The sequence below is a fragment of the Juglans regia genome, chromosome 11 (genome assembly GCF_001411555.2).
Source record: "Juglans regia cultivar Chandler chromosome 11, Walnut 2.0, whole genome shotgun sequence".
Classification (NCBI taxonomy): Eukaryota; Viridiplantae; Streptophyta; class Magnoliopsida; order Fagales; family Juglandaceae; genus Juglans; species Juglans regia.
Genome location: NC_049911.1, coordinates 26,277,875 through 26,297,245, shown reverse-complemented (window position 1 = coordinate 26,297,245; position 19,371 = coordinate 26,277,875). Strand labels below are relative to the sequence as shown.

The 19,371-nt window shown below is 34.3% G+C and overlaps 1 protein-coding gene across 1 annotated transcript; it reads left to right on the top strand.

The window, feature by feature from the left end:
- The first annotated feature begins 14,622 nt into the window (after positions 1-14,622).
- Positions 14,623-16,995, top strand: LOC109005983 (protein NUCLEAR FUSION DEFECTIVE 4-like). Its single transcript, XM_018985112.2, has 2 exons — positions 14,623-15,731; positions 16,545-16,995. Exons 1-2 carry the CDS (start codon positions 14,623-14,625, stop codon positions 16,993-16,995), a joined length of 1,560 nt encoding a protein of 519 aa, XP_018840657.2.
- Positions 16,996-19,371: the final 2,376 nt, after the last annotated feature.

The following is a 19,371-nucleotide window of genomic DNA, read 5'->3' as shown; positions in this document are numbered from 1 at the left end:
TCGGTTCGGTGATTCGGTTTTCGATGTATTTTAGATTTAAAGGAATATATATGTTTTGAGATTTGATCGATATCAATTATATTTTTAAATTAATATTTTTAATTTTAACGATTTTCATATAGGTTGATTCAATTTTTTAATATATTATATATATTTAAATTATAGTATATAATAATATAGTAATAATATATTATAAATTATAATGATAATATATAATTATTTATATATTATTTTAAAATTTAATATTATATCAATTAATAATTTATCATATAATATAAAATTATTTTATATATAATTATATATATATGAATTAATCTGGTCCAGTTCGATTTGGCATTTAAAAAAAAATCAAAATCAAATCAATTTTAAAAAAATTACTTCGATCCGGTTCACCTTTTTTTTTTACATTAAGAATAAAGTGGATAAGAATATTACTTTAAAGTAAATAACTTTATACATATATTTTAAGAGAAGTTATTCGACTTTTAAAATAAATTTATAAATTATGATAAATCAATAATAAAATTTAAATATTAAATAAATTATATATATTTATAAATTTATTTTAATAAAATATAATCAAGTAGATTGTTGAAGATCAAAGATACGGAAGGTCTGATCCAGAGTCGAGAACAAACTTGGGAGAGGGAAAGGCCCAAAAATACACTATCACCATGTTTTGATAATTCTATTTTAAATATTGGGCTTTATCGTGGGCTGCTGCTACTTCTCAAAATGTTCTCTCTCTCGCACATGGACCTTCCATCAAAGTCATTGTTTCTCGAATCTCCATTACACCCTCCCAGTAATATTTGGGCCTTTCCCTCTCCCAAGTTAGTAATAATCTTTTTTTTTTTTCTAATCAAGTTAGTAATAATCTTAATAGTTGGTGTAAAAATTTATTGGTTAGAATTAGATAATTAGAACCTATTTGAATTATTGAATGAATGTAATTTATTTTCATTTTTATTTATGAATAGTTAAATTCTAAAATAAGTAGATTAATAGATAAATATTTGTATTTATCTTTATCTATGAATATTTAAATTCAAAGATAAGTAGATTAATATATAAATGTTTGTCTTTATATTTATTTATGAATATTTGAATTTTAAGATAAGTAATTGAATAGATAAAAGTTCAAAAAACTTTTGACCAAATTTGAATGTTCGAAAAGATAGGAGATATCAAATGATCTGGATCAATGTTTTGAATACCATACCGGACGTTGTACCGGTCAAGGTACTGGAACGAAATATTTCAGTACCAGTACCGTTTCGGAATAGCGTTTCGGGATAAAATTTTAGAATAGTCGATATATAAATAAATTATATATAAAAATTATATTCCAAAATAGTAATCTATATATAAATAAATTATATATAAATACATATATATATATAAATTATAAATAGTCTAGTCTGAATTGAGGGTTAAAAAATAAGCTTGTAGTTTGAAAAAATGAAAAAAAAAAAAAAACACTAGCCGAAATATCGGCCGGTACCGGCCGAAATTGAGGTCGGTATAGGCAAAAATTTAGGCCGGTACGTACGGTATTTTGGCCGGTACGAAATAGATATAGTACCTGGCCGGTACAAAAAATTTATACCGTACCGGCCGGTATGGTACGAAATTAACAACTATGATCTGGATAGAAGATTCAAAAAGAATATATCAAGCATAAAGAATTTTGAATTATCAAGAAGTTATGTAAAATAGTTATCTGATGAAGTTTCAGCATTAGCTGTTAGCAGTCTGTCAGCAGAGTTTTCTCGTCAGTAGAATCCTACTGCAATTGGAATTGATTTTCAGATTGTTTATTTATGGGATCCTATTGGTTAGGATCGGTAGAGATTTAGATATGCATATTTTCTATAGCACTTTCCAGTGTATATTTTGGTGAGAAAATTTCTTAGTGAATTTTCATATTTGTGATCTCTCTTTGAGTGTGATCATGCCTTGAGCGTGAAAGATCGCGTGATTGGACTTTAGCCCTTACAGTTCTAGGAGGAAAGATAATATTTGAAGATCGCCAGATGTTCTGGTTGCTACCGCTATAGAAGACAAAATGGTCATTTGTCTGGGCAAGTAAGAGAATCAAGTTGCAAAGGTTTTGTAATTGATGAATACTTGTAATTGATTTTCAAATAATAAGATTGATTTTCCTGAGTTTGGCTACCCTATAGGGTTTTACCTTTAAAGAGTTCTTTAAAAGGTTTCTCTTCGATACCAATCTTAGTGTTATGCAATTTATTTATTGTATGTTATTGTTTAATTATTAAATTAATTACATGTTTGAATACTAACTAATTTGTTGAGTGAATTGATAGATATTTCAGCTGCATTACAGGGATACTTAGGTAATTTCATTAATTATAGTAGTATTTTGAAAGTTATTACAAATAATTAGCAAACTGTGGTTTAAATTGAACGTCAAGATCCGTACTTACTTTTTTTTCATTAGTTCAACGGTTTAAGTTTTTGGAAAAAAATGTTACTTTATCTTAACATCTTATTAGGCTAGGTAATCTAAATACTTCATTACTATTCATTATTTTATTATTAATTTTTATATATTTTTTTACTACTATTTAATATTCTATTATTACTTTTTCATTACTTTATTATAACTATTTACAATTTTTCTCAACACTTCTCACTACCCAAACGTATAAAGTCGGAGCAATTACTCAGTTGAGAAGCTAGTCATGTCCATGGCCTTTAAATTAAGAAAACTTGTATTCATCATTTCCACATGCTATGTACCACATTTTTTTTCTTATACCAAATGTATGGTATATGAATGATAAGTATAAAAATATCATTAGTTTAAGAAAAATAAAATAAAAAATAATTTAAAATAAAAATAAAAATGTGTGATGTGTGATATGTAAGAATGATGAGTAGCAAAAATTTTAAATTAATACTTGGGAGTTGGGTGGAATATGCCTGGATGAAATGTGGAAATGATTGAATTATTCTTTTGGTTATCTTGTTTCTGTTAAATGAAATGGAGTTTTGCTACTCATCATCTCCACACACCTGACACCACACTTTTTTTTTTTTTTTAATTTTATTCTTCTTAAACTTGTTAAATTTTTTACTCATCATCTATATACCACACATTTGGTAAGAGAAAAAAAATATGGTGTGTGGTGTGTGAGGATGATGAATAGAGTTTTCGTGTTTTTATTATACTATGTGCAACCTTAATGCAGTCTGTTAACATGAATCACATACAAAACACTAGAAAAAAACTACATATTCTGTTCCATATTAAAATTGTGATCATTAGCTTTTCTAAAATTCACATTAGTTCGGTGAATTCTAAGTCAAGACCAAGTAACTTAGGTGCCGTTTAGATAGTGAGTTAATATAAGATAAGTTGAGATAAAAAATGAAAGTTGAATAAAATATTGTTAAAATATTAATTTTTTAAATAATATTATTACTGTTTTGGAATTTGAAAGTTGAATTGTTTATTATTATTACATGATAAGTCAGTTCATGATCAATAGAGTAGTGGTCATTTGATTTGATAACCCAATTTTCTTGGTGCCTTTTAAAAAAAAAAATCATCTTTTTGTTGATGCCAAAAATTGTACAACCGCGTTATGAAGATCTAGGCCTCGATTGGTGTGTTCTGGAGCCCTTGGCGTGGTCTGGTGTGGCTGTGCGTACATACATGACTGTGAATGAAATATAAATACTAAGAATGAAAAAGAGAGAGACACACACAACATGAGTTAGGGGAGGGAATATCCACTATAATAAGCTTATTTACAATTCCTTATAGTCTATCATCCTCAATGTACAAGGGATATCAGAGGTTTATCTTATAATGGAAAGATCGTCACTGGAGTTCATCTCCTTCCCTTCAAGAAGCCAAAGTCGAGATTTCCCAAGAAGTCCCCTTCAACAGTTTGGTCCCTTTCATTTTATCATCTACTTTTTTTCTTGCTTTATGTCACATCACCCTACTTTTATGTCACATATTCTCTTTTTTCCAGACATATTTCCCTCCTTCCGCTTTTCCGTTTACTTTTTCCCTCCTTATCTTCTCTTCCTTTCCTCCAGATGAGACCTCCCCCCTTGGGCTGAGCCTAGTAGACTTACTTTGGACCTGATATATTTTATCCCTTCCACCTTTAATTAGAGTTGTGCGATCAAATCTCCCAATTGCGGCGTAATCTTTCCAACGACGACAAATTCTTATATAGTAATCTAGTACTTTTTTGTGAAAGAATATAGTAATTTGGCACTAACTGTTGTAAAAGGAATACTACAATAAATAGTGGTTTTTGGGACATAAAGTTTTCCAACGATTTTTATTTGGTGGCAAATAAGTACTTTTTGCTATCAAATTCACATTGTCAGAACAAAATTGGTTCGGAATATTTATATTTGGTCATTTTATTTGTCACGAGTGTCAACTTGTCGATTAAAACAATTTATAATTTATTGCGGTGAGTTTTAATCTTTTACAACGACATTATTCTACCATTAAAAACAATTTTGTACAATAAATACCATTTGTGGCGACAATAGTCGTTGCAAAAGGTCAAAACCTAAAATTCCCCTTTCTATTGTATTTTTTTTGCCCGCTCGATATTATCTCTCGTCTCCGTCCAGGTTTCTCTCTCATGTTGTGCTTGCTGCTGTTCCTTCTCACCCCTTATGCCCAAAATCCTTGCAGTTGCCGTACCATCGCTGTCTAGGGTATTCCACCACCTGCTATGCCTGTCTCGATTTCCATAAGCTCTCACCCTCTTTTTTAGGCCATCGATTTGGAGGTATTTTCTCTCATCGTCTCTCTTTCTCCATTTCAATCTCCACCTTTTTTATTTCTAAAGGAACTGTGGATGGAGGTCATCTTCATTCCACTTGCAACTTATGCCTGATCTCCATTGAATGATATTTTCTTTTGTGTTCATCTGCGGTTTGGAAGAGAATTTTTATGCTTTGTTCTTCTGATAATGTATTTCTTGATTTTCTCTTAATTTCTTCCGTTACTTTTTTGCTGTTAAACTTGTGTTTATGTTGGAATGGCGTGTGGAAGACTTACGCCTTGTTTGTTTTCAGGAAACATCTCATCTCATCTCATTTCATTATTACAACTTTATCAAATCCTCACACAAAAAAATAAACAATTCAACTTTTTCAAATCCCAAAACAAAAATAATATTAAAAAATATATTCTAACAATATTTTATTCAACTTTTTAACTTTAATCTCAACTCATCTCATCTCATCTCTGAAAACAAACGAGCCCTAATTACAAACATTCACTTGAGCGGAGTGTTGAGCAAGACTCGAGTGAACATTAGGGCTAGAACTCGCTCGAGCTGAGTGCCAAGCTCGTGTCCAGTGAACGCTCTGTCTGAATCTCTCTCAAGCTGACTATCGAGCGAGAGTCGAATGAACAATATGTAAGAATCCTGCTCAAGCTGACTGTCGAGCAACACTGTTAATCCAACAATCCATTTAATGCTTCACTTGAGCGTCAAGTGCTTGGCTTGAGGGAACAACATGTAGTGATGCTTTTTCAATATGAATGAAGCCACACTCAACAAATGTGATAAAGCGTGACACGTGGATATATATGCTTCACTTGCGCAATGATCCAAAATATAAAGGCTATAGCATACGAAAATAAAGCATTAATTATGTCGGATAAGGCCGGTGATGAGATTATTTCTTGCATGCAGATGGTCAAACTGATCTACAGAATTGAAAAATAAAAAAAGGAAAAAGTACTCCCAAGAAATTTGTTCATGAGTTTATCTTGCATGCCAACATTCTGCTGACATTTAGTTGAGTATTATATAAGGGAAGTTCAAGGATATTATATATAGATCAAGGCAATAAAATCTTATTTATATGTATATATATAGCAAATGAATGGCATCATGCATGCTAGCTTGTTTCAACGGTTCAACGGTACTTGTACGTAATATATATTTAGGATCGATTAGAGTAATTCGATATGCATGCATAATGTTGTCCGGTCTATCCTAATCTGGAAAAAAAAAAATTAACAAATTATAATAATTAGTCAATTCTTTTATATTTTTTTACATTAATCTATCATTTCTTTTTGCACTTTCAATCTTTGAAAGGTCGATCACTGATATACATACATATATATATATATATATATATGTATATGTATATTATATCTAGCGCCTAATCCCGCGGCCTCATGCATGGGGATCTCAGGCGAGGCGTGGATTAATATTGCGTACATGATACGTGTGGTGTCAAGCGAGAGATGGACAGAAGTAGCCGTGGAGGGACGAAAAACGTCAGGCTTGGCTTGTAATATGCACACTTTTACTCCATCCCGGAAGGTAATGACCACATTTGTGAAGAAACATAGAACGTGTGGGGAGGGTGGTTAGCCCGTGCATGCAAATTGCAATATATATATATAATTAATATGCCCTGTAATTTCACAATATTATTATAACCCTGCTCAAAACTTGGTCATCAAGATACATACATAATTCCAGCTTCTAGATTAATGGACAATATCCCATTTTTATTAAAAGAAAACTCTCTCATCATCCCCATTCATGTTAGGATCATGAGATGACATTCTCCACCAATTTTTTATTTTTTTTTTAAAGAAATAAAAGATAATTCAATGATAATAAAAATGTCACATTTTAAATTGTCAAGTAAAAGTGTTATTTGTATTATTAATTTTTATTAAAATGCCTTCATTAATTTATGGCTAAGGACTATCATAATTAGTACATTTCGAGCATGCACTTAATTCATGAAATTACTTTATTAGAAATCAGGACATTATATGTAGTTCGTTTTGGTACTTCATTTAACCCAGCTGTGATTTACTTAATTTGTTCGTGCTAGTAGCCGCTAGGGTGCTTGATGATACATGCTCAAGAATCATCAATTTATTTTATCTCCTGATCTAATCCATGTTGAACCATATTAAAGTATATAATTAGCACCACAACTAATTATCTATCCATATTTTCTTTTCCCCGGCCAAACCATATTTTTTTTATATGAAATAGATTTCATTCATTCATAAACGCGAAAGTACAGCTATGACCTGATATAGACATGAAAAATCCTAGATTACAGGCCAACTACTCACGGTTGAAGCTCCACTAATACACAAATTCTTTTGTGACTGGTATGGTTTTAACTTCTATAACTCTCTACAGATAAATTGTCTGAGAGATCACACTCTGCCTAAAACAGAGATTTCAAATCCCACCTCCAGAGGAGGAGAAGACTTTCACTCTATGGACAAAATGTCCAAGAGACTATTTCTTTTTTATTTTTACCTAAACAAAAGGAAATAACAATAAACATAAAGATAGATGTGAAAATGATGGATTACAACTGTAGATCCAAATTCTTAGCTTAAAGAAAAACAAAATACAAGAAAAAAGAGAATGTGGTGGCGTGTGAGGGACATGCGCCATGCTAGGAGTGTGGCGACCAGTCAAGTCTAAAGAAATTAAGGTACCTGGTCTAAAAAACGCCGCGTGTGGCAGCAATAGAAGCTTCCTGGTGCGGTGGAGCCTGGATCTCACGTGCTACTATGACCCGTGCGTGTGACTCACGCACCGCTCCGTCCGAAGGATCGGTAGCTTGGAAATCCTACGAAGGGGCGCGTGGTGGTCGCTGGATTTGAAAAATAGCAGATCAGCATTTTGCCATACTTTAAACGAAAAAACAAACAAAACTAGAAAATAAAGGGCTACACAGACCGAGAAAAACCCGGCCAAACCATATATATGAATCTAAATGAAGTAAAAAAAAAAGTAATTAATGTTGTAATACTTATATACAAAGTGAAGCCAGGTCCAAGTAAATTGACTACATGCAATAATAATTTTGTCGGATCTTAAGAGTGTAGAACACGTCAGTAGATTGAGTGTGATTCCTTGATAAATTTAGCTTGTATGTACTAATTCTTGACGAGAGGTCCTTCTAATAAGATGTTGTGAAAAAACTCTCAGAATTTACACCCTTCAATAAAAGGATGACATGTTTGCCATCTTATATATTTACCGTAAAATCGATTAACTTTTACAAACTTTCTTGGCATCTCTTTCTCCCTGTATTCTCTATTCTCTCTCTTCCCAAAGTTTAGATTTTCTCTCTCTATCTGAAGCTCTGATTCTCTCTCTCTCTCTCTCTCTCTCTCTCTCTCTCTCTCTCTCTCTCTCTCTCCTCAAGTCATCTCAAATGGGGAAAGACGTTTTCTAATAAGCAACCCACTTTCGCTTTTTTCTTTACCGAGTGATTGGAAGAGATTTGTGGAAGTGAGTTTTCTTAGGCCACGATTATGGATTAGCCCAAGAAGTTGGAGAGGATAAGGCACCTTCTATGCAATGGTTTTCTATTGAGATGGGTTGGTCTTGGTTGCACTTTTACCTCTCACACTCGACACGTGAGTGTTGAAGGTCCATGGTCTCATATTTGACCGTTGAATACAGCTCCAAAACGTCATTGGTGATACAACTCCCAAACGCTAGGGACTAAATTTGGGTTTCCATCTCAAGACTTCTTAAGGTGCTGTAATCTCAACAGTGTCTAGTAACCGGGCTCTTTGATGGACAATAAATGTAGGGATCTCACGCTCTATAGCGTCTGAAGAAAAGACATTTTGTCATTAAACATTGGGATGGAAAAATATGGTTTTTGATCCTCAAACTCATCAAACTTCAAGCTTTCTATAGTGAAAAATTCATGCTTCGAGGGGGGCGGGGGGGAGGGAAGGGGGAGAGACTTCAAGAGAAAGAGAAAGAAAGCGACAGAGGGAGGAGAGAGACTTCATATGGGAGGATAATTTTCTCAAATCATTTTTAGCATAAATAATCTACATCGCTTACGTGCCCTTTTTTATTGGAGGGTGTAAAATCAAACTTTTCACCACATCCGTTTTGAAGTTTTTCTCATTCTTGACACCTTCACGCTAGCCAACCATATTTCTTATCGTGACATCACGATTTCTAATTGATTTTCAATAGAACTCTATAAATTCAACACGATCCTACCTTAGGTCCCCGTTGATCATATGGTACTATTAATTTGTAACAAATAAAATAAAATTTCACATTGGAGGGAATAAAATATCTCAGGCCCAAAGTGGCTTTCCAAACCCACTCCAAGGTTAAGGGTTTTATCAAGAAGGAATGAGGGAACAAAAGGTTAAGGAAGTAAAAGGGTGTCAATGTGTCAAGAGGAAAATAGGGGAGGGGACATAAATGAGAGGTGATGTGACATAAAGAAGAGATGGACATAGGATAATATAAAAGAACCAGACGACTTCAAAGGGCTTTTAGACTGCAACTTTAACTTCTCCTTCAACTTCTTCAACCTCGCGGCCAGAGCACCAACGACAAGGTCTCCTTCAAAAAATAGATCTCTGATTCCCATTGTACAGCGATGATGAGAGATCATGAGAGACTGTAAAACAATAATATTATAGTGAGTTTTCTGTTCCCCAAATTCCATGAATGTAGGCATTATGCAGAACCTTGTAAATCTGAGTCTCTGTCTCCTTACTTTCCCTGCATTTAGGGGTGATTTCGGTCAGGTTCAGTTGGTCGATAGGGTATTTTTGGGACTGGACCATACCATTTTGGTCCACTCTTTTCCCACCCCGGACCGGACTGGGCCAGACCGTTAAGTATCAGTCCAGTCGGTCCGACCTATCACCAAATGGGCCAATTTTATATTTTTCAGCCCAACTGACATTTCTACTAAGATTTTGGCCCATGTCATGATATTTTATCTCATTTTCAACCTAAAATTATTTACATACAAAAATTAGAAAGAAAAAAAAAACTTGAAAAAGATGCAATATGCCAATAACATCCAAACTCAAAATAAAAGAAAATTATAGAAAAAAAATAAAAAGTAAAAAATATCCATATTCATCCAAAAAAGGTTATCAACGAAAAAGCTAAACAATGCTGTTTCAATACGAGTAATTTGAAAAAAAAAAATAGAGTGATTTCAACGGAAATAGCATAGTTTCATTGAACTTGGCAATCATCCAATGTATCTGTATAGATTCTATTTCACTCTAAATCGTGTCGTTCTTACTATACCTAGCAAAAACTTGTTTTATCTTTATATTTTTAGCCGATAAATTAATAAAAAAAATATTAAAATTGCTAATATTAAAATTAAGTAGGGTTTAATTATAATTATAGCTATAATATTGATAGTTATAACTTAGACTTTAGTTTTCATAATCATTAATAATGGCCAGTATTAAAAATTAAAATTCTAACATTTTATTTTTTTATATATCATATATGGTTAATGAATATTAAATAACTTTATTGTCTATAGATTATTAATACTTTCTTGCAACTTATGTATCTTAAAAAAAAAATTATCTAATTACTTTAATTAAGTGTAAATAGTAGAGTATATATGATTTACATATAATGACATAAATTATCATATATTTATGATATATTATTAATTGATAGCATATATTATTTAACATTTTATGTAGTCAATGATAATAGATTAGATAAAAATTACATAATTAAACAATGCAATTACTATATAAAATAATATATTATATTATTAAAAAATATATATTGTTTGGTTGGTTTCGATTCGATCTAATCCAAAAATCATAGACCCTGGGACCGGACCGAAGCCCATTCGGTCCCACAAATGGAGGACCGAAACCAACCAAACAAATTTTTGTTCTGGTCTGGTCCGGATTGAAAGTTTTACACTTCTACCTGCATTTATTTTCCTGTTCACTATCATAGATGTACACACAAATACCGTACAACCACACCAAATCATCACTAGGAGCTCCAAACCACTCTGACCGAAGCCTAAATCATCATAATGGGTTGGGAATGACTCTCTCCCCTTCCCGCTTGTTGTGTAATATTTAAGCATTAACACCCATTCTTATACTTCAAAAACATTAATCCAAGTTAAACTTAAAGTTATTTTAGATTATTATAAATCCCAATAATTTATTCTTCTAAGAAATTGTGAAATCTCGTTTACTGCTTGTATACTCAGTTTGTGATATTACAATTTCTTTACCTAAATTTTTTAGTCTTAATTCGTCAACATTTTTCATTGGATTATGTGTAATAATTATTTCATAAAGATATGTAATAATATTTATACAAGTATGTTCGGTAAGCTAATTATTAGAGATATTATTACAGTTTTTTTTTTTTGTGGGGTCAGTAAGTTGGTACAATATGGTAATAATATTGAAATCAAGAACAATATAAAAACCAAGTAGAATTGGTTGACTTGTAGCATATTCAAGCCAGATGACCAGTCGGATTCTGCCACGTGAAGCCTCTAAACTATCCATCATGTTTGACTACGTAAAAGATCAACTCTTCAACCTTGTTCTGTTTTGTCGTCGGATGAGAAGGCAATGAGGTCTCCGTTAGGCGAGCAGCTGGGCACGATGCAGATCCATGGTCCCTCCGGCAACCGAGTACGTAAACCGCGCAGTCCAAGTCGGCGTTAATGGATTCGATATAAGCATACTCTACTGCCCAGACCAAAACACGGCGCGCGGACTTGACGTCTGGCAAGCATGCACGACGCGGAGGCGTTATTAATCCCAGTTTCCCCTGTCATTGATGTCTTCCCGTCGCGTCAGTCGGATCAGGATGTTGTCACCATCATTGACTTTGATTATTACCAGGCGGGAGTTTCAATCAAAGTCGTGACCATACCCAACACAATTGCCTTCGAGTCGAGAGAAGATCATGGACAAAATTTCCGTGATTTGACACTGTTTTTGAGTCCCGGAGGTGTCCACTCCATTATGACATTCCTTTTTTTATTTTTTTTATTTGAAACTTGTTTTTCGCATTTGACTTTCACTATCACCTCTGCACTTTCGCTTTTCACTTCTACACTTCCATTTTTTTTTTTTTTCCCAATCCTCACTTTCACCCAATGTCATTTCTCCCAAACTAGTGCCAATTGCACCCAAATCCCGACGCACAAAAGACCAAAGTAGTGCCAACTTTAGTGGAATATGAGACAATTCCTGAAGTTCTCGTGTCGTTGGTCAAACGTTCACACTTTTCTATGAATATCCAAATAAATTACAAAATAAGCGAGAAACTTGGTGAATAATCACATAAAAGGTAACTGTCTTTTTCGTTTTGAGAAAATTAGCTGCAAGCATAAATTAGCATGCAAGGTCGTTGGAAACAATATTACAACCATAAATCAAGAAATCTGCTGTGATGCATAAGAGTGATCCATCAAAATAATAGATTCAGAAAAAAAATTCAAATCAAGAAATCAAGACCAGTGATAAACAAGAAAGAAATCAAAAAATCCAAACGAAATGTAGAAATGAAGAAATCTACTGTGAAGGAGACTTAGGTTTGGGGGGTGAGATGAGAATTTTGTGTTTTGTTTTGAAGTTTAAAATATTATATTTTAATATTATTATTGTTTTGAGATTTGAAAAAGGTGTATTGGGATTTGAAAAAGTTGAATTGTTTATTATATTTTGTATGAGATTTTGAAAAAGGTGTAATGATGAGATGAGATGAGATGAGAATTTTGTGTTTTATTTTTGGCCCCAAACCTGCCCTTGCAGAGCAAACGATGTCGAAAATGGGTCTCTCGTGCTGGTCAGAGATGGGTCTCTTGTGCGTCGGGGTCTGGGTGCAATCAATCGGAGGCACTACTTTGGTCTCTTGTGCATCGGGATTTGGGTGCAATTGGCACTGGTTTGGAAAAAATGAGATGGGTGAAAGGAGCTTTGCTACACAACCTCCACCACACTCCACACTCTACAGTTTTTTAAATTTTTTAAATTTTTAATATTTTTTTAAAATTTTTTTTTGAGTTTATTCTTTTTAAATTATTTCAAATTTTTTATTCATTATTCATATAATAAATATTTAATAAAAGAAAAAAATAATAAAAATTAAAAATAATGTAGAGTGTGGAAGTTGTGTAAATAGTAAAAGGTTAAGTAGATTTTTTAGAGTGAAAGTGCCGAAGATTGAGAAAAAATAAAAAAGTGCAAGTGTAAAGGTGAAAAGTGAAAGTGCAGAGGTGATAGTAAAAGTCAAATGCAGGAAGCAAGTTTCAAATAAATAAAAAAAAAGGAAAGAACTCTATAATAGAGTGGACACGTCAAGCGGGATTCAAAAGCGGTGTCAAATAATGGTAGTTATAACATTTTTCAAATTTCTATCCCCTCAGAGTTGACTTGCACCCGAACCGATGTGGAAGATCTCGAAACTGTGGCCGAGCCGGAGCGATACAATGGATCAATCCAAGAGGGAAACAAATTGGTTAAATTTCAAGGAAATCCACCCGGAAGTTGGATCATCCTCCGGGCATAAACACAAGGAATCTGCCTCAGCTCTGGGTGGATCGATCGGTTCTGACTTCTGAGATCAGTTGCAGAGACTTAGCAGGTAATTTTTTTAAGTGCTGTGCTGTTCAAAATTTGTTAAAGAAAATACACAATTAAAATTGAAAGAGACTAACGAGTCTTTTGGAACTTTTGGAGGCGATCGACGGATGCCATCTTTTTCTTCTAAAATATATATATAAATCCTTTCCCCAAGCTTTAAGAGATCGAATGTGTATTCATTCCCTGACACGTACGTACGTACCCGAGTTAAATCTACCAATCTGGTCAACGTTGGCATGAAGAAATTAATGTTTTTCTTTTCCCCTCTACTTTTAGCTAGCTAGTGTACATAGCTTCTTTAACCAGCTCTCTTTCATCTAATCTTTGAATGCAAACCAAAGGACACGCAGCGTCACCGTCTAGAGCCAATCTTATCTAGAAATGTTTGCCTCTCTTGCGAGCGCCGTGCCAACTGCCAACTATCCTGTACGCGGACTGTCTTTCCGGTCAAAATAATATTTAAATAATCTTAGACTATTTATCATCATCATACTATATATTAATATATAATTTTTTATTTTTATCTTTTTATTTAAATATATATTTATATATTAATATATATGTATTTAAGGTAATCGTTTGAATAATGAATATCTGAGATGATATAAAAATTAGAAATTAAAATATTATTAAAATATTATTTTTATTTAAAATTTTAAAAAAATTAAATTATTTATTATATTTTATATAAAAATTTAAATAAAATATAATAATTTAAATAAAATACGATTAAATAAATTGAGAGATTCTCAATCCAAACAAGATTTAAATAGAATAGTAAAAATGATAAATCATCGTGTATTAATATGTAATGATATTCATAATACCTATATATTTCTTAATTACTGTGTACGTGGACGCTTTTTTCTAGCAAGACGAGTTAGGTACCGTAGCAGGCAAGCTTAGCCCTGAACCCAACTCATGAAAGTTACGTCGACCTTTCTTCCAGATATAATGCCGTATGAAGTCGGCCGCTTCCTTCGTTTACTCACCTCCCCACAACCCTAATTGGCCAATTTATCGAGGGAAAAAACACTTCTCTCCTGACTTCCTCTCTATATATACAGTAAAGCAAGCAGCTTAATAATCACGTACTGCAGTCGGCTTTAATTCTTTTGAGCTCTTAATTACGAATTACTACTCGGCTTCCGTAATCCTTCCCACCTCACTATCTACATATGTCTTCCAGATCAGTTCTTCAATGGCTAAGCCTTGTGGCGATAGTGTGGCTTCAAGTTGTAAATGGAACAAATTTCAATTTCCCTGCTTATTCTATCCAACTCAAGAAGCAACTCTCTATATCCCAGATGCAACTCATCCTGCTGGCCTTCGCCTTTGATGCCGGAAAGATCTTCGGTTTCTTACCCGGGTTATTGGCTGATCGTCTACCCCTCTGGTTAATGCTCCTGATTGGTTCTATTCTTGGGTTTGTTGGCTATGGATTGTCGTTCCTCCTCTTAAAACTCCATATTTATATGTATTGGGTTTTCTTTCTATCCATTTTATTTGCAAGCCTCGGTATCTCTTGGATTAACACAGTCTGCAATGTGGTTATCATAAGGAACTTTCCTTTTCATCATCAACAAGTTGTGGCGGGGATAGCAATTAGCTACCAAGGATTAAGCGCAAAGATCTATACAGACTTTGTTCATGCTATTTTTTCCCCCGCGCCCGATAAAATAGCTGAAGCGTTTCTTTTTCTCAACTCTATCTCGGCTATAATCTTCGGTGTCATAGTTGCACCAATTCTGATTCCAAAAATTGAATTTGGACGACCAAGATCAATCATGAGAATTGGGTTCGCTGTTCTATTTTTCATAGCAATAGGGACTGGAATCTATTCTTTAATCAGCAGTTTAGTTCAAATATCACCTCTGGGTAAAATTGTTGGCATGGGAGTTTTCCTGTTGCTCCCTTTAGTAGTTCCAATTTTAGAATTGTCAGGAAATCATGTGGATCGTAATGATACAGACACTAGACTTCATTGTTTTGCTTCAGAAGAGAATGGTGGTGTTAATAGAATATTGGAGGAGGCCGTGAAAGAGGGAGAGCAAACAACTTCAAAGTCTGAGGAGATGGGAGTGAAGAAGATGGTACAAAGATGCGATTTCTATTTGTATTTTTTCATGTACCTTTGTGGGCCAACGCTGGGACTGGTGTTTTTTAACAACTTGGCTCAAATTGCTGAATCCCGTGGCCACTCTGCAAGCGCTTTAGTCTCTTTGTCTTCTTCGTTCGGGTTCTTCGGCCGTCTCATCCCATCCTTTATGGACTACTGCTTCTCACGGTGACTCTCTTAAACTCTACTTTCGGACTCCATTATCATTTCTTTTAGAAAGGGTAAGTCGCCTGCCCGTTATATGGATGTGATCAAAATTGTTAAATGATCAGTTAAAACTTAGCATACTCTTCATGCTGGTTGACCATTAGTTCAAAATATTTAAGAAGTTGATGAAAAGTTCTATGCATTTTGGGATTAAACGTCGCGATTCACAACAAATTAAATTCTATTATTCAATGACTTGCATGACTAAGTGTCTGGTAATTATCATATATATGATTTTCAGAATTCTTGTTCTTTTAAGATATTCTCCCGTATCTCCCACACAAACCTGGACACGCCTCCATTCCACCAGTGAATCAGATCCAATTTCCACCTACCACAGGCAAAGCTTTTCACAAAACTACAGATCCCAGTCAACAATGATCGACGTACCAGCTCAGTAATGGTATTAGACGTACGTACTCTCTCCATTGTGAGCAGAAAAAGTCTCTACAAACTTCCCTTTCTCATCTCTAAATGCCCCACCAATCCACAAAGTCCAGTTGCCATCTATATTTAACATAACTCCCCCCAAAAGCTGGTCTTCTCGATCTGCTTCAGAATTTCCAACTTTGGAGCCTTCATATATCAACACAAAAGAGAACCAATAGCTGCAAAAAATATATATAGACCCATTCCTCAAAACCTTCACCCTAGAAAAAACTCTTAGCATAGTAGTAGCTAGCCCAACAAATTACACTGAGTAATTATACAAAAACTTAACTGAAGTCTGTCTTTCGAGTGTTAATTTCTTTTACTTTCTCTTAAATCTTTCAGGACTAAGTATGAGATGATTTCAAGACCAACATCTTTGGCAGCAGCATCAATGGCTCTGATGGCATTAGCTTTCTTCTTACTAATTGTTCCCTCCAATATCACCATCCTCTTATACATCAGCACTGCCATCATAGGAGTATGTGCCGGAGCAATTTCATCTGTTGGTGTATGTATCACCGCAGACTTGTTCGGGAGGGAGCAATTTTCTCGGAATCATAATGTGGTGATTGCCAATATTCCAGTGGGATCCTTAACTTTTGGTTGCATGGCAGCTTTCCTTTACCGCAGGGAAGGAAACGGAGATGTTATATGCATGGGAATGAAATGCTACAGAACGACGTTTGTTATCTGGGGTTCTCTATGTGCTTTTGGGACATTACTAGCATGTGGTCTCTATGCTCGAACACGAGAGCTTTATACGCAAAAGTTGCAGAATATGAGTACTTCCTAGCAGCTAGCCCTAGTCGCTGGCCTGCACATACGCAATAGCTGCATTAATTCAACTTGTTCTATAATAGTATAGTTGTGATTATCAAAATGGATGATATCTACTCAATAGAGATTCTCTAAACTTTGTGACTGAATTATAGGACCTAGAGTTTGGTAATTAAGAATATGACTAAGAGATTCAGGTCCATATCTACTAGTTATTATATGTTCCATGCACTAAATTCCTTGATAATGGATAATATAATAGACATGCATGGATTTTCAAGTAAACGATCATTACAACGAAATTCCAAATATTTCTGTGGGAAAAAAGAATGTCCAAACTTATTTTTCTTAAGGAAGAAATTTTAATAATTAGAAATATAAATGAAAGAAAAATTTTATTTGCAAGTTGGTGTAGAGTACATACCTTTCACACAGCTTATATGTGGCCAACATTTGATTAGCAAGATAAATTTAGAATTTTGAGTATTGCAAATTAAATCTTGCCAAATAAGCGGTGTAGAGCTCACGATATTCACCATCCCAAGGACCACACCCATGTGACACAACGACTATAAATTTCTAGGTCTGAGAAACAACGTACAAGACTATAATCGATAGAACCGTAAGGGGTGAGCCGAGTGATATTCAATTCATCAATCCAAGTCGAGTAGAGAGTAGACTAAGTCTGACCAACTCTTAAAGGGTCGGTCAGGTTGCTTATGAGCTGGGATGAAGTAGAGGCGATCATTCTTGATGATAGGGAGATCATGGAAGAGGCTTGTACGTAGGTATTGAAGGAAGTGATTTTTCTTAGAAATATTTTAAATTAATGGACCTACATAGATCATACAATATACATTGTATAATTGCCAAATATAAGATTTGTGTAGTGTCTGTAAGGACCAATAAGTATGATCAATAAAGTAATACAGCTGGGCTATTGACACATCTCTAAAAGCCCGTGATTTTGGTCACTGGTCAAATCATCAATGATAAAGTTGTATGGGCTCAATTCATGTGTTGAAACACATTAAAGGCCCATGTAATTTCATTATTTTATGATAGGCAAAATATGAATTCGGATATTATATATAGGTTATGAACTCATTCTAGATTTATTCTTAACTTTACACATCATATCACTGAGAGTATTTCCAGATATTGAATCTTGAACGTGAAAGACCAAACCATTGCGCTTTTCTCTCCAATGACTACAGGTACGCTCTCTTTAATAAATTTCTACAGGAATTTGACATGAGATCTTGGTATGTTTGGATTCTCAAAACCCAACAATTTTGGGTTCTAAATTTTCGGTCGATTCAGATAGATACGGGATGACCAAATTCTCTCATATACGAAAACAAGGTTCTCATCATTCTCGTCATCAAGGAATTGGGCATTGAAGTTGATGGAAACATTATTAGTGATGCGATGCTTAGGACCGAGAGTTGTGGAGGTTGGGCCAATCTCGAGAGAGAATAGGTCGAAGCCATAGTGAACCCTATCAATGGTGGAGATCAAGACTATGGACTATGGAGCCAATGGGATCCATGAGAGAGCACTATAAATGGTAAAGCTGTTAGGGTTTGTGGTCTCGAAAGATAAAATAGTTTCGAGTGGCATATAAATACATCCCAAAGTGGACCTAGCTCGATGTAACACACACACGTGTATATGGAAATTGAAAGAAAGATAAATGAGTGGTTTGGATTCAGAGATGAGTTGAGATGTGTTGAGATGATTTGTGAATAGTAGAATAAAAGTTGAATTATTTATTATATTTTGTGTGAAAATTTGGGAAAGTTGTTTTGAAATTTAAAAAAGTTGAATTGTTTATTATATTTTGTATGGGAATTTGAAAAAGTTGTAATTATGAGATGAGATGAGATGAGTGGAGATGGGTTGAGATGAGTTACGAATACAAACGAGGTCAGTCTCACTTCGAGGATAAGCTACTCTAAGATGAATTTAGAGAGAGAAAATAGAGTAAATGATTTTGGTAATTTCATTAAGCAATTGACAATAGCACCACGTTCCCACTAATAACCACTAAGGGTCACATGCTACGGACCTCCCAATGTGCTAACCAATCAGAAAAAAGTAACTAACAGAAAGCATAAACTATGGGTGATACGCGCATGGTGCGGGGTGGGTGGTACCCTCCCTCGCACCCCGCCCCGCACCATGCGGGGGTTGGGGTTTTTCCCCCGCCCCTGGGAGGCGGGTGCAGGGGACCCCGCCCCAGTGCCGGGGGGTGGGGGAAAAAACCCCATCCGCCTAGCCCCCACCTAAGCCAACACATTGTGTTTAAAAAAAAAATGGTCTAAAAATATTTTTTTTGACCCAAATTATAATATAATTTAAATAATAAATTAAAATTTATAAATATAAA

What these genes read in the sequence shown, in the direction of transcription:
- LOC109005983 (XM_018985112.2), top strand. Translation starts at nt 14,623, where the DNA reads ATGTCTTCCAGATCAGTTCTTCAATGGCTAAGCCTTGTGGCGATAGTG. An exon ending in ATGGACTACTGCTTCTCACG is followed by an intron (nt 15,732 to 16,544) that starts GTGACTCTCTTA and finishes TAAATCTTTCAG; the next exon opens with GACTAAGTATGAGATGATTT.